Source organism: Chlamydotis macqueenii, chromosome 2 (genome assembly GCF_036417535.1).
Source record: "Chlamydotis macqueenii isolate bChlMac1 chromosome 2, bChlMac1.mat, whole genome shotgun sequence".
Lineage (NCBI taxonomy): Eukaryota > Metazoa > Chordata > Aves > Otidiformes > Otididae > Chlamydotis > Chlamydotis macqueenii.
Window position 1 is genome coordinate 150,386,779 of NC_141557.1, and position 13,033 is coordinate 150,399,811.

At 42.0% G+C, this 13,033-nt stretch overlaps 1 protein-coding gene and 1 long non-coding RNA gene across 2 annotated transcripts in view; one reads left to right on the forward strand and one right to left on the reverse strand.

Moving 5' to 3' along the window:
• COL14A1 (collagen type XIV alpha 1 chain) overlaps positions 1-10,366 on the forward strand; it is a 115,858-nt gene extending 105,492 nt beyond the window's left edge. Inside the window, exons 45-47 of the mRNA XM_010118641.2 lie at positions 6,748-6,825; positions 7,760-7,915; positions 9,272-10,366. Coding sequence (XP_010116943.2) covers positions 6,748-6,825; positions 7,760-7,915; positions 9,272-9,597 — 560 coding nt within the window. The 3' untranslated portion in view covers positions 9,598-10,366. The remainder of the gene's footprint in view (positions 1-6,747; positions 6,826-7,759; positions 7,916-9,271) is intronic.
• Positions 140-6,567, reverse strand: LOC147601852 (uncharacterized). The gene is made up of 2 exons (XR_015257737.1): positions 6,434-6,567; positions 140-248 (listed from the first exon to the last, which is right to left on the reverse strand). It is a non-coding gene; the product is annotated as an uncharacterized LOC147601852 (long non-coding RNA).
• Positions 10,367-13,033: the final 2,667 nt, after the last annotated feature.

The following is a 13,033-nucleotide window of genomic DNA, read 5'->3' on the forward strand; positions in this document are numbered from 1 at the left end:
TTATCAAGCAGATTTCAAGAACCGTAATCAGTCAGGCAGAGCTCTCTGCAGATTTCAATAAAATGTGATGTCAAATGTTGGGAGTGTTTTACAGTATTAATAGCTTAAAATGAGATAGTTTTAAGAAAAAAAAAAGAATAAGACAACATAATTCTCTTTATTTGGAGTGAAAATGTTTGTTTAGGGCATTCACGTAACTGGAGCCTTGCACAGAACCTGGAAGGAAGAGGAAGGAGCTCATTCAGAACCTATGAAAAAATATAGAATAATTTATTAACCCTTGGGGATTTATTCCTTCAGAAGCAACTGAATTTTTAGATTGATAGTGTGCCTGATGTAGTAGCAGTTTATTTAACAGAAAGATACTTTTTGAGTTGTACAGACTCTTGGGATATTTCAGAATCCATTTCTAGCTTTAAGCTAACCACAAAACACAGCAGTGAAAAGTAAAAATTATTTTTACCAGCTTCATGCTTGTGGAGAATGATTGGAAGTTTCTTGTGAATTCCCTGTTCTCACCTAATTCCTAACTACATATCGTACAGTGAACTAGCAGACTAAAATTGTTCTGCTTCTGAATGGAAGGTTTTTTTGGTTTCCAGTGACTACAGAGAGGTAAATGGACTCAGCCCCCATGCCTTGCTGTGTTCTGAAGCATTGTTTGTATTGAACTTGTTCAGCAAAGTCACAATGTGTATTCCTCTCCTGAAGATCTCCAGCCAGCCGCTTGGAAGCCTTTATGAACAACGTGTTTCTTTTCAGTGATGTCATCAGCATTTTAGTTGTATATGAGGTCAGTTTAATGTTCAAAGGCAGTGCCAGATAGCAACTCTGAAAAGTGAGCCTCCACCTTTAGGTACAGGAAATGCACTGCAACAGTGACAGCAGTGTCTGTAGAGCATACCAAAAATAATAGACATTAGGAGGAAACAAAGATCTCTTTTTTTTTTTTTAATCTAGTAGTGTTGCATTTTTGCCCTCAAACTATTTGGATTGCTGCAAGAACTAGCTCTGAGCTGAGTGGCAAGGTGCTGGTAGAGTGGGAAGAGAAAAAGTGGGGGGAAGCTGGATGTTTCCTCCTGCTCACCTCTCCTGCCCACCACCCATTCAGTCCCAGCCTGTAAGAAGGGGGGAATTCTGAAAGCAGCCTCTGGAACTGGTTAGAAATCATGCACCGAAGAGAGCTTTACTCGAAAATGTCAACAGTGAGAGATCTTGACATCAGTGAACGTCCCTGCTAACTTGCCTGGCCAATAGTTTCTTTTCCCTTGTCACTCTGCCAAGTGCTAATCAGATGTTTTGGAAGAAGGCTTGGATTGAAAGAGTGTCTTGGAGTTTTGTTAGAAACCTCCACTTGAACTTCTAGGTCCAGGCTGTTCCATTCCCAGATGTATTCTTTGACTAGTAACACACTGAGCAAGTCCTTTGGAGAAAGACCACCTCAGTGAGAAAGGGTAAGTTGTTCTCTTGACAGATTCAGTTCTCAGTGTCTGTTGCCAACTGAGATCTTTTTTTTTTTTCCAGCGTAGACATACGTGAATGGATTAGGATCGCACTAGAACATTTGTTATTTAGTTTCCCCAGTTGATTATTGTTTTAGCTGTATACTGTGGGGTCTTATCTGTTGTATTTTTCTGATTATGTGAAAAGAAACGTTTTTGGCAATCTCAGTATTTGTTAGCAATACCAACATTTTATTGGTGCTTCAACGGGCCATTTGAATTGGACTGGTGATTTAAAGATTAAGGAGGCCATATTGTGTTATCAGTCCCCTATAGCACATAATCCCAGATAAAATACTAGAATTTATTCTCTTACATAATATAGGAGCTTGGAAAAAACCAAACCCAAACACTGATTATTCACAGCACCTGTCTTTATTTTAACTAGTTCACAGCACTAGTTTCTATTTTTGTTTCAGTTAGTTTGAACATCTTTTGTTTTGATTTTATGTGTATGAACCAGGACTTCTGAGCGCTCAGGAAGTAGTTGGACTTCTGCAAAATAATAGAAAAAAGCAAAGATTCATTGTATTTCTTTTCTTGTTTTCAGTTATTTTTTTAACACATGGGTAGCTTTCTCAGCTTTGAGGGAAGATGTAAAAGCCATAGTAAAAATTATGCTGAGGCACCACTAGCTTTCAGATGCTATGAAAATGCAGTTGTTTTTCTACTGCTGGGCAGACTTCTGCTCTTATGATGCGTCCTGAAGGGATGCACAAAACTTATGACTACTCACTCCATGCTACTATGATTATAATTCACTAAATACTGAAGCTGTCACTGGGAAGGGTCACTGTTCTCAAGTACAGCTTCATCCATATTTGCCTTCTGGCTTCATATGAAAGAGTCAGTGAAACATGTGTTACCAAAAGCCACATGTTTACAGCTCTGATGGCAAAATTCCAATGGAATTAAATGGAACTTTTGCCAGCTGAGTCAATTAAATATTTTTATTTCCAATTTTAGCTTCATTTAGATTAAAAAAATCACCCTGTGTTATTATACATTATAGTTACAACTGAACATCATGGAAAGAGGACATTTTTGGTAGCAGTTTAATTGTTTGTAATTGCAATATACAGTTCTCCTCAAAGAACAGTATTCTCTTAAAGACAAAAATAGATAAGCAATACCTAAGATTTCCTTTCATGTAGAAACCATGGACATTTAATTTTCTTTGCTAGATAATGTATTAATGATCTTGGTTTTGTTTTTAATAACTGATGCTATCAGAGGTATCTTTAGCAGAGTGTTGGAAATGAATTGTTTTGGTTGCTTGTGATCTCCTCAGGGCTGAAGCCAAGCCATTGCCTATTTTGGACGGGGACAAGACATAAAAAAGTGGTTAGCCTGAAGGGGAAGAGATAGTTTGATGGTAATGTTGAAGTATGTCCAGGGCGCAAATATAAAAAGTGTTACTAGAATTTGAAGCCACTGTAAATCAAGTGACAAATACTGATATGCACTTTTGTACCAGAGAGTGATTAATCACTGCAGTAACCGACATGGAGGGTGATGTCTGGTTGACTTTCTGTAAGCTGTGCTCCAACGAAATGCAGAGATGGCCTTGACAGAAAGTGAAATGGGTGAATTCTGAATGTGCTGTCATTTAGAGAAGGGAATCATTAACTATGACCAAGACTTCTGTGAATCTGGTTACTTACTCTCATTAAACAACTTTGCTGGAAAGTCCATTAGGGGAGCTCATGGAGTGCTCAGTTTTTAACTCATGTGAATTCTGCCTTACGAGTATTCTTGCTTCAGTGTTTGTTCTTTTTCACTTGGGTAAACTTTACTGGAATGAGACCAAAGAAACCTGAAGCAGAATTGTATCTTGGCCTTCAGTATGTTTGCTCTCGGAACTTGATATCCATGTGATTTCAAAGAAGGTTTGCCCTGTGCAAAAGCTTCATAATTTGTTCCAGAATGAAGATTTTATTCTTAGCCTAGTAGATTTATTCCATATTTATCATTTCTTACTGCAATTGCTTCTGTAAACATCATGTATCGTGGGCAAGTCTTACTATGATCAAAGCAATCCACACATATAGACTTTGCCTTTTGCAAATGACAAGCATTTCCTTACAGGGCATGTATGGTGAGAGAAAATTTAGATGAATTTACCTTGTTAAAAACCCTGCAGCAAAAGTTGTGAATTGTAACAGAGGAGTCTCTCCATATGTGTCGTAGTTCAGCCAACAAAACCAGAACAATATGTTTGATGCAGTTCAGGGCTAAGCAGATTTTAGGTATCTGGAAACCGCATTTGGAATGCAGGACAAGAGGTTTGCATGAGAAGTTTGTCTTTAAAGCAGGAGGAACTCAGTTGTGATCACAGATGATGTGATTTTGGCAGGTTCCCCCAGGAATGTCAACGTAGGTTAGAGCATATCTCTGCCACCTAGGAGTGCTTGCTGCATACGCCACACAATGCAATTCATCAAAGGTTCTGGATAGCGCTTCTGCCTGACACCGCAGTGTGTGCTAACCAAGGAGGTTCATACCACTCCTGAAAGAGTCTCTGAGAGCGAGAATCCTATGTGTTAGAGTGCTAAGAATCCCAGAGGAAAAGATGTTGGCAAATTTCAAGATTCCTGAGTAATTTAAGCACCTAACACTCATTGACCTTCAGTGAGATGTAGGAACTAGGGTTACCAAAGGCTAGAGATACAAAATTGCTGAAACTTTCCTTTTGGACACTTCATAATGTGACTTTCAAAGTCTAAAACAGTCTGAACAAGACCAATAGGTACCTGGTACAACCATGGGGTAAGGTAGGTGTACTGCAGTACGTTAGTACACAGCAGACAGACACAAATTTGCTCTGCTGTTGTTCTGAGATCACCAAAGCAGTTGCATTAACATGGCGCTGAGCCCTTCCTTAGCAGCAAAGTTGTATTAGCTCACGGCTACAGCTTCAACAACCTGGTCACGTTGCTTTTAGTAATCTTGTAGTTTGGCCAGAGGTTGCTCATTATCCACCTGCAAAAGGCCAGTAGGAATTAATTTAGTTGTAAGAGAAGGCAGTGGTGTACAAGCAAGACAGAAAATAGGAAGATAAGATGTGAAGGAGGCTTGATAGAAGAGATGATGGTGCTAGTTCCTCTCCAGCTCTTCTCCAGTGGCTAAATGGTTAGAGCATAATTTCAGGAAAATTGAAGCCGCATTCCTTTCCTACCTACTTCCATCACTGGGAGAAGGTCTTGTGGTCCAGTTTGATTAATATTTTCCTCTGTGTTTTGGATATTAGATCTTGGAATAACGTCTGAAACAAGGCCTCCCTTGTAGGTTACGGAAGCCAGAGTTATCCATAAATTCAGGGATGAGGTGTACAAGACCTTGCTCGGTCTCACCCAGTATCCTCTAGAAGCAAGAGGAAGATACCTGCTAGTTGCAAAATAATGGTATAAACATCACCTAGATTATCACATCTGCTCTCTTTTGCCATTTTATGCTAATTTATTTTGGCCATGCTATTTCTTCTCTTGGTGGCCAAGTCTCTCCTGTAAAATACAGTGTTACTAGAGACACTTGGAAAGCTTTGGAGACTCCCTAATGGGAAACCTTGTGAGAAGTGGCTGTGGTTGTGTAATTTCTCTATGAGAAAATAACTGGTCACCAAAAGACATTTAAAAAACCCCAAACTAAACAAGCCCTATAATTGTGCAATTGAAGGAAACGAAAAGTACAAAAGAGAAACAGGAAATACCTAAACTACTCCAGAACAGCATCAAAAAGCCTCGTAGAGCTAAGACAAAGAGTTCACCACGCTTCGGTTAAAAAGGATGTGCTCAGTATGGAGTTACGGATTCCGGTGGTGTGGCCTGTGTTTTCCAGGTGATTGGGCTATGTGATGTATTGCCCTGAAAGCCACTTGTTCTGCAAAAGGCCGAGAATTCCTCAGCAGATACCAAGTCCCCTGTAATTCAGCAGACTCTTCCTTTGTAAACTCAATGTGAGCAGTTCTTTGTCAGTGATGGGTTTTAATTACGATTTTTTCCACAGTTAGAGTTTGTTCTTACTTATTTGCTACCATCAGAAATTAGCGTAGGAAGGGGAAAAAAATCTCCTGTCGCTCCTTGAAAAATGAGATGTCTTCCAGATGTTTTTCCCTAAGGAGTAGTAGTTACCTGAGCAGAAGGGAAGGAAGGAGGGCCAGTCAGTTGAAATTGTAGATACTGCCCCATCAAGGGTAGCAGCTGTTTTCTTTCTACTTTGTTTTTGTGGAGGTGCCACAACTGAAACTTTAACTCTGAAAGTGTGGAAGCTGTGAAGCAGTGAGAGCAATTACCAGTGCTGGGAGGTCTGGAAAATGGGGGAAAGTCCCACAAACCAGCCTGGAATTTGTGTCTTTGAACCATCCAAATCAAACACAGACTTTATGAGAGTTTCCAAGTCGCCAATGGAAACTCAGGGTCTGGAATTTGTAGTTTTGACACCTACTTTAGTTTGACAGCACTTATTGTGATCTCTGCATATAGAGGGTGTTTTTATAGGAGGCCATAGTGGTAGTGCAGAAGGAGATGGAAAGCTGGAGAAGGTAGAGCCTTCTCTGGATTACTAGATCTGTGATCTGCATGGATCAGACCCAATGATAAAAATTTAGGGCCATGAGCAAGTGCGGGAACACAACTCAATGGCTGTGCACGTTTGAACATCAGAGTTTCATGACTGGGAACTGCTTAGATTGGGCTTCGTATGGGGGGACAGATTTTGACAGTGCTGAAGCTCCTTTCCTGCATTTTAGCAAGACTCTGCAATTACCCACGATTCGAACCTGCGTAGAACCATCTTATCCTGAACCGCTGTTTGGTGGGTGCACAAAGGAAAATTGGCTGTAGCATTAAAAATTTGACTTTTCTGGGCCACACAGTAATTTATAGACAGCTTTGTAAGGCTCTGAGGATTCTTCTGACTTGCAATATTTGTACCTTGGTGTAGTCCAGAGGCAGCTTTTCAGCAGGAAGTGCAGCCTGGAAACTGGCCGATGCCTCCACATACCACCTCGATGAAACCACCATGGCAGCAGGAATGTTTAAGACCCCAGGAATGCCATGTTTCCCTTGAGATGCTGTCAGGGAAGGGAGGGAAAAAGAATCAGATAATTCTTTACTTTTACCTCCTTCCTTCTCTGCCATCCGTTTTTAGATGACAAATAAAATATGGAACTATAATTCTGGTTAAATAATAAATACTGCACACAATTTTGTTCAAAATGTGACTCTGATGAGTATGATTTCCTTAGGTTTACCAGGTGAGAAAGGAGAAAAAGGCAGTCCAGGTGTGGGAACTCAAGGACCCCGAGGCCCACCAGGATCTACAGGTAAAGTTGTTGTGTTTGAGGCATCTGGATTAGACCACTTGGACCCAGGTCCAAAGCAGCTGAGACCGGCATGGCTGTGTCCTCTACTTCTAAGGCTTAAGCAGCAGGAGAGTCAGCAATTCAGGCATCTTAACTGTCATAATGTTCTTACTATGTAATGTGACATTGTGATGCGACATGTGATGGTGTCGTCAGTCACACAAGTATTCTCCTTTTCCCTGCCGTAAACTGCTTGCCCAAAACTATTTTTAATGTTTTAAGTATTTTTTTCAGAGATGGGGTCTGGAAGGGGAAAATTAATCTTGATTAATTGCATTTGTTTTCTCATTAACTCAAGGTCATACCTAACTGTGACTTGTCAGAGAAATGTATATTAATTAAGCACATTAATCACAGGGATTTATATTTACCTCCTGAAAAAGCAGAGAGGGTGTAAGATTGCACTGACTTCATTAGGATATTCTGGCCGTTAGAGCAGCACTCTCAAGGCACGGCGTTAGCCAGAAGGTGTACTGAGAGGCAGTGGGTGAATGGAGAGCTGTGCAGGCATCCAGGGCTGTCCTCCCCCCGCGAAACTGCCTTTCCGAATGTGATGCTTGGTGAAACATTTGCTCTGGTGTAAATTTCTGGCTAAAAGCTGTTTCTGGCAAGGAAGACGAAGTAGCAGCCAGAGATGAGGCTCGTCGGGAGCAGGTTCCTCCTCTCTGGCTGCTGCTTCGTCTTCCTTGCCAGAGGAAGGCTGCCGCTCTTCCCTCAGCTTGCCTGGGGGAGTCGGAGCCGCGACGCCCAGCTCCTCAGCTCAAGCTATCTCCTGGAAGTGTTTGTAGCACGCTTGGTGCCATGTTTTCCAAGCACCAGGCCTGCCAAGGTGGCCTCAATTCGCTGCTTTTATGAAAGATTCTCCTCAGATGTTTCATCTCCCCCTTCTACTCAGGACCTCCAGGAGAAAGTCGAACTGGCAGCCCAGGACCACCAGGCTCTCCAGGCCCACGAGGTCCTGCTGGTCACACGGGACCCCCCGGCTCACAGGGTCCTTCTGGCCCGCCGGGGTACTGCGATCCATCCTCCTGCGCTGGTTACGGCATGGGAGGTGAGTAGCCAGGAGTTGGGACAGCTGCTATTTGCAGAGGCGGGGGTGGCATTTTCTGACAGCCAAAGATGGAGGCTCCTGGTGAACCTTGTGCTAAAACATGTGAGTTGCCAAAAAACAGGTGTGTCCAGTGCTGCTGTATTTTGTGAGACTGCAGCATGAAGAGAAGGTGAACCCAGCATAGTGACCAAAGGAAGTCCACCACCTGATCCCAGCCTGTGAAGGGGTCCCGGGTAGTGGATTTTAGTCCTGTACGTGTTTGTGTACTTGTACGAGCCTGCTCCATCTCTGAACGGTCTGCATCTTGAACCCCCACCTCCTAATGTTCGTGGCAGCAGAGTTTTTACATGTGTAGTTTTTCAAACGTGTTGCTCAACTTCCTGTTCCGTGTGCCTCTGAATGGCATGAGAGCATGGCCCTTACTAAACCCCTGGTAGCGTAACCTGGCAGAGGGATGCACGTGTTCGTCATTAACCAGTGAAGCAATCTGGAGAAAACGATTCTTTCTACACCTTCTCTGTATCCTACTTTCCCGTCTCGTCATAGCACGGAGAGGCCACGGGAGGAAGTTAACAAAATTACCCAAAATTATGTCGCCCAACTTAAAATAGAAATTTATTGGTAAAGCACTAGTTACTGCAAATGTTACATGTAGGGCGTATTTGTTTGATGTTTACGGTTTAATCTGCCTGTGAGTTGATTTGTATGTTTTACTTACCTGAATGTTTTTGTTGTCGTCTCTTCCTGTCCTGTTCTCCTCCCTTCCCCTCCCCGTTGTTCATTTCCTGTTTTAAGGCCCAATCCCTTACAATGGCTACCCATCCAGAAGGTGAAAGGCTCATTCGGGTTCAGGTCTCATTTGAAGGTCAGAGATGGATGCTGAACTGCTCTGTGCTTTCCATCAACGACATTGACTACCACTAATGAACGTACTAGCTGCTGTACATGCACTTAGCTTCCTTGCACTGCTAAAAAGTATTGCCTGACCCATTTTGCCTGGCGATCGTGTATCCTAGACCATAATTGGAATAAGCTAAAGCAGGCAGATTGTGCAGTGTATAACAAGCACAGTATTGCAACTGGACATTTGACAAATTCTGGTGGTGGTTTCCAACTAACTTGGCTGTCTGTTGGTGGGCTTCCAATTGCTCCGGCTTATTAATTTTGTTAAATGTTTCACTGTTCCTTTATGTGAATAAAAGATGTGTATTTAAAGATTATATATATATATACTCACACACATTATATATAAATATATCTATCTATAAAATGTCAATTTCCTAACGAGTGCTTTAATTTTCTACTCCTCTTCTCCTGTGTTAACCGTATGAATACTCTTGGTGGTGGTGGGTTAAGGTGGATACGGTGAGCCAACCGATCAAGACATCCCAGTAGTGCAGTTGCCACATAACTCCTACCAAATCTATGACCCCGAGGACCTTTACGATGGTGAGCAACAGCCGTACGTGGTTCACGGGTCCTACTCCTTACCATCCCCATACTCCCAGTCCTCCTATCCATCACCTCATCTTGCTCAACCAGAGTTTACTCCTGTTCGAGAAGAGATGGAAGCCGTTGAACTGAGATCCCCCGGCATTACTCGCTTCACAAGGAAGATCGCCAAAAGGAGCGTCAAGATTGCAGTACGCAAAAGGGCAAAAGGAAAAAAACCCTCTCAATGAACTGTTCAAAAAAGGGAAACGTTTCATGCGCGTCTGGGTGTGTGGCCTTTTGTCCAGGTGCCTAACCTGTCATGGAAGATGTTTACAGGCTCTTATATTAAAGGAGAAAAAAAATGTACATGACCAGTTGACACAACAAATAATGGTAATTATCCTGCATGCCAGAAACTTAGTATGTTAGTGGGTTGGTTCTAGATGATGATGGAAGGTCACTTGTAGATCTTTCTCAGGAGTACTGTTCCCTACACTGCTCAAACTGTATCTAAAAAAACCGCAGCTGGCTAGTTGGTGTACGTAGAACCATTCAGAAAATTCAGTGTTTTGTTATCCATGTTTTTCCAGTTGATTACGTTCTGTTAGTTTTGGATGAATTGCTTTACTAGCCGAGTAACCCGACTAAATTCACCGGAGAACAATGCATCATCAGGTCTCCTTGAACCCAGCTATTACCCTTTCACAAAGAAGTCTTATGTTAATGGAATATTTTTTTTAACCCACATTATATAAATACACAAGAATGTTCCGTGAGCACACTGATAATTTATTGTGAACCTCTTTCACTTCTGTTTTGTATGCAAATAAAAGTGGCAAGTTTTATACGTTAATTCTGTATTCGATTGATTTTCAACTTGGAACAATTGTATTGATCTTTGGGGGACAGGATGTAAAGAGAAAATACATTTTCCTTTTGCAGCGCTTTTGGGCAACAGTTTTATTTTAAAGGATATATGGGCACTTAGTATAAACAATATTTAGCCTTATTTCTAAAATTGTAACTGTGAGATGAGGTGGTCATACCATCCACGGATGTGAGGTTTGGTATGTTGATGTGCCGAAGTCAGACAACTGGCAGGTACAGGCACGAAGGTGACCTGGATCAGCTGATGACGAGAGGAAAGAACCCCAACCTAGCCACTTGAGGAGCACAAAGCATTTCATGATGTTAAAACAAACCAGGTAAATTATAAAGTGACTCAATAAATAGCTTTGAACAGCACTATGGAGACTAAGCATCAAAGCAGGATTTAAAGTAGAGGCTCAGAAATGTTCATACATTTAAGTTGAAATCATAGATTTGGATCACTTTTAATCCAGCCCTACAGACACGGAGAGAAGATGGCCTGTGTTTGCCAGGACTCTGTTCCTGCTCGCCCCTGACTGGGTTTGGTCTGTTTGTGCTCAGTAAGGAAAGATCTGTCAGCTCCTGCTTCCAGCCACTGCCAGACACTCTCCTTGCTCATCAGGGAGAAGACAGGTACCAGTTTGGTACCTTTGCTGTGTAATTTCAAATTTTCTGGAATTCAGCCTCATTGATGGCCCAAAACACTGATACAAGTGCCCAGTACCCAGAGCTGTGTCTATCCCAGGGCAATTTCTGGCTAGGTGGCGGCTGTCTAATTTTCTACCCCATGTTTCTGTTTTCCCATTATGTCTCTCACCCCCTAACTCCCACCACTTTCTTGGAGAAAGGTGAGAAAAGTCGATGGTGAGTTGAATGTTGTTTCCTTACCTGCACTTGCATTTAAAGTAGAAGGTAGAAAAGTACAAGAGAACTTACTGACTTTATCTTTTAGCAGTGTAAGCCCAGTTTACAGAATACTGAAGCCCGAAGAGAGCTTGGCTGTGTGTGCCCGTGTACGTAGTGTAGCTTGGCACCCAGCTGACATTCAGAGACTAAAAGTAAATACAGGTTATGGCTGTGATTGATCCACCTGCTTGCACCTGGCTGTAAATGCCCCTGTCAGCGTACCCTGAATGTGAATCTCTCTGCCCCACACTGGCTGGCACTCTCCCACTCCTGTGCCGTACTGACACCTTCTGGAGTCTCCCAGCTGATACGCCAAATTGTGGAAGCAACTCTGCAAAGGTCACTGATAGAAAATCAGTGTTCAAGCAATTCTGCCTGTGTTGCCTCTGACTTTGAGCTGCATGTTACAGTTCAGAATTAATTTGCACCCCAGGCTGGTCATCAAGCAATGCTATATACGTATCTCAGGTTCCCATGGGAGCAGGAAGAGTGGTAGGGCAAAACAGGGAAGCAGGGAAAACAGCACAGACAAACTCCTCAAAATAAGGCAGTTGGTGTTATTTGCCCCACATTTGAAATGAACCGTAGCCTGACCAAACCCCCGAGTCTGCCTGTGCTGCAAGGTCGGTGTCACCTATGCTGCATCTCTCCAGCAGCTCCCGTACTGGGAGAACATCTGGGAGCAGCACTACACCCTTCTACCCATGGGGAACCCGGGTGCTCCCCGCTGTGGGACACACCCCCGACTGGCTGCCAACGCACCCATCTGCCTCCTCATGCCATACGGGATGTACATGCAGTGAATTAAACAAAACAAAAAAAAGTAGGCATACTTATTACAGTTTTATAACTGAATTTATATACTAAAGCACAAACTTTAATTACATGAGTTAATTTGCTTTAACTTTATATTTATAATGACATTTACTGGCACCTTCCTAACCAGAATGCCTCACATAGCACTGGTCATCGGCTCACTTGCTGGGCATACCTTGGTAATGAAAAGTAACTGGTGGGCACTACCAAGTCATAAAAATATTATTCAGGATTTGCAAGTTCGCCCAAAAAAAAGTAAGACACAGACGCATATGGTCAATGTTTTCTCCAAAATTCAGTCTCTGAATAATCAGAAGTGTTTCATATTTTTCCAGACTGCCTAAAAACTCAAGTTGCTGACTGTGAAGTATTTAGCGCATGATGAACAGTTGATGCCACCCAGAGCTTACCAATGAAGTACGTATGTACTGTGTCCGTACAGAAGAAAGAGCATTTACTTTAACCTACTGCTTTTAAAAATACTTCTTTTACTAGTTAACAAAATGTGGTTACTGACTTGGAAATGCAGTCTGCGTGTTCCCTGCACAGGAACGCTTCCTGGGATAAGCCCATCTGAATGCCAAAGAAATGCCCGATACCAAACTATTATTTCATATAATGAAACACAATTATAAACAAAACAATGTTTTTCTTCTTATATGATGCATGTATAAAGATCTAGAAAAACACAAGTTTTCCTCACCAAACATTGTAAAATTTGGCAGATAACATATCAGCATCTCCCACTATACAGAAAACAACAGGTGCTTCCTTTATTCGCACAACAGCTTTGGCTCGAGGGTTATCTGTGCAGAAAAGCTGTAATGAACTTCAGGCAAGTAATCTGCAAAGCAACATAATTTTAAAGACTTACTTTGCATCATTCAACACAAGCGCAGTTTCCTCATTTGGTTTTCATAATAAAAATGTTGCTGCTTCATTCTTTAACACATTCTTTTAAGTAAAAGGAAAGCACATTCCTGTGACTTGAACAGAAATCAGATTTGGGCTTAAGAGGGGGGAAGAGTATCTATCTCCACACGAGCTGCCTTTACTGTCTGCTATTTCAATAAATTTCAATAAGCTCTTTAA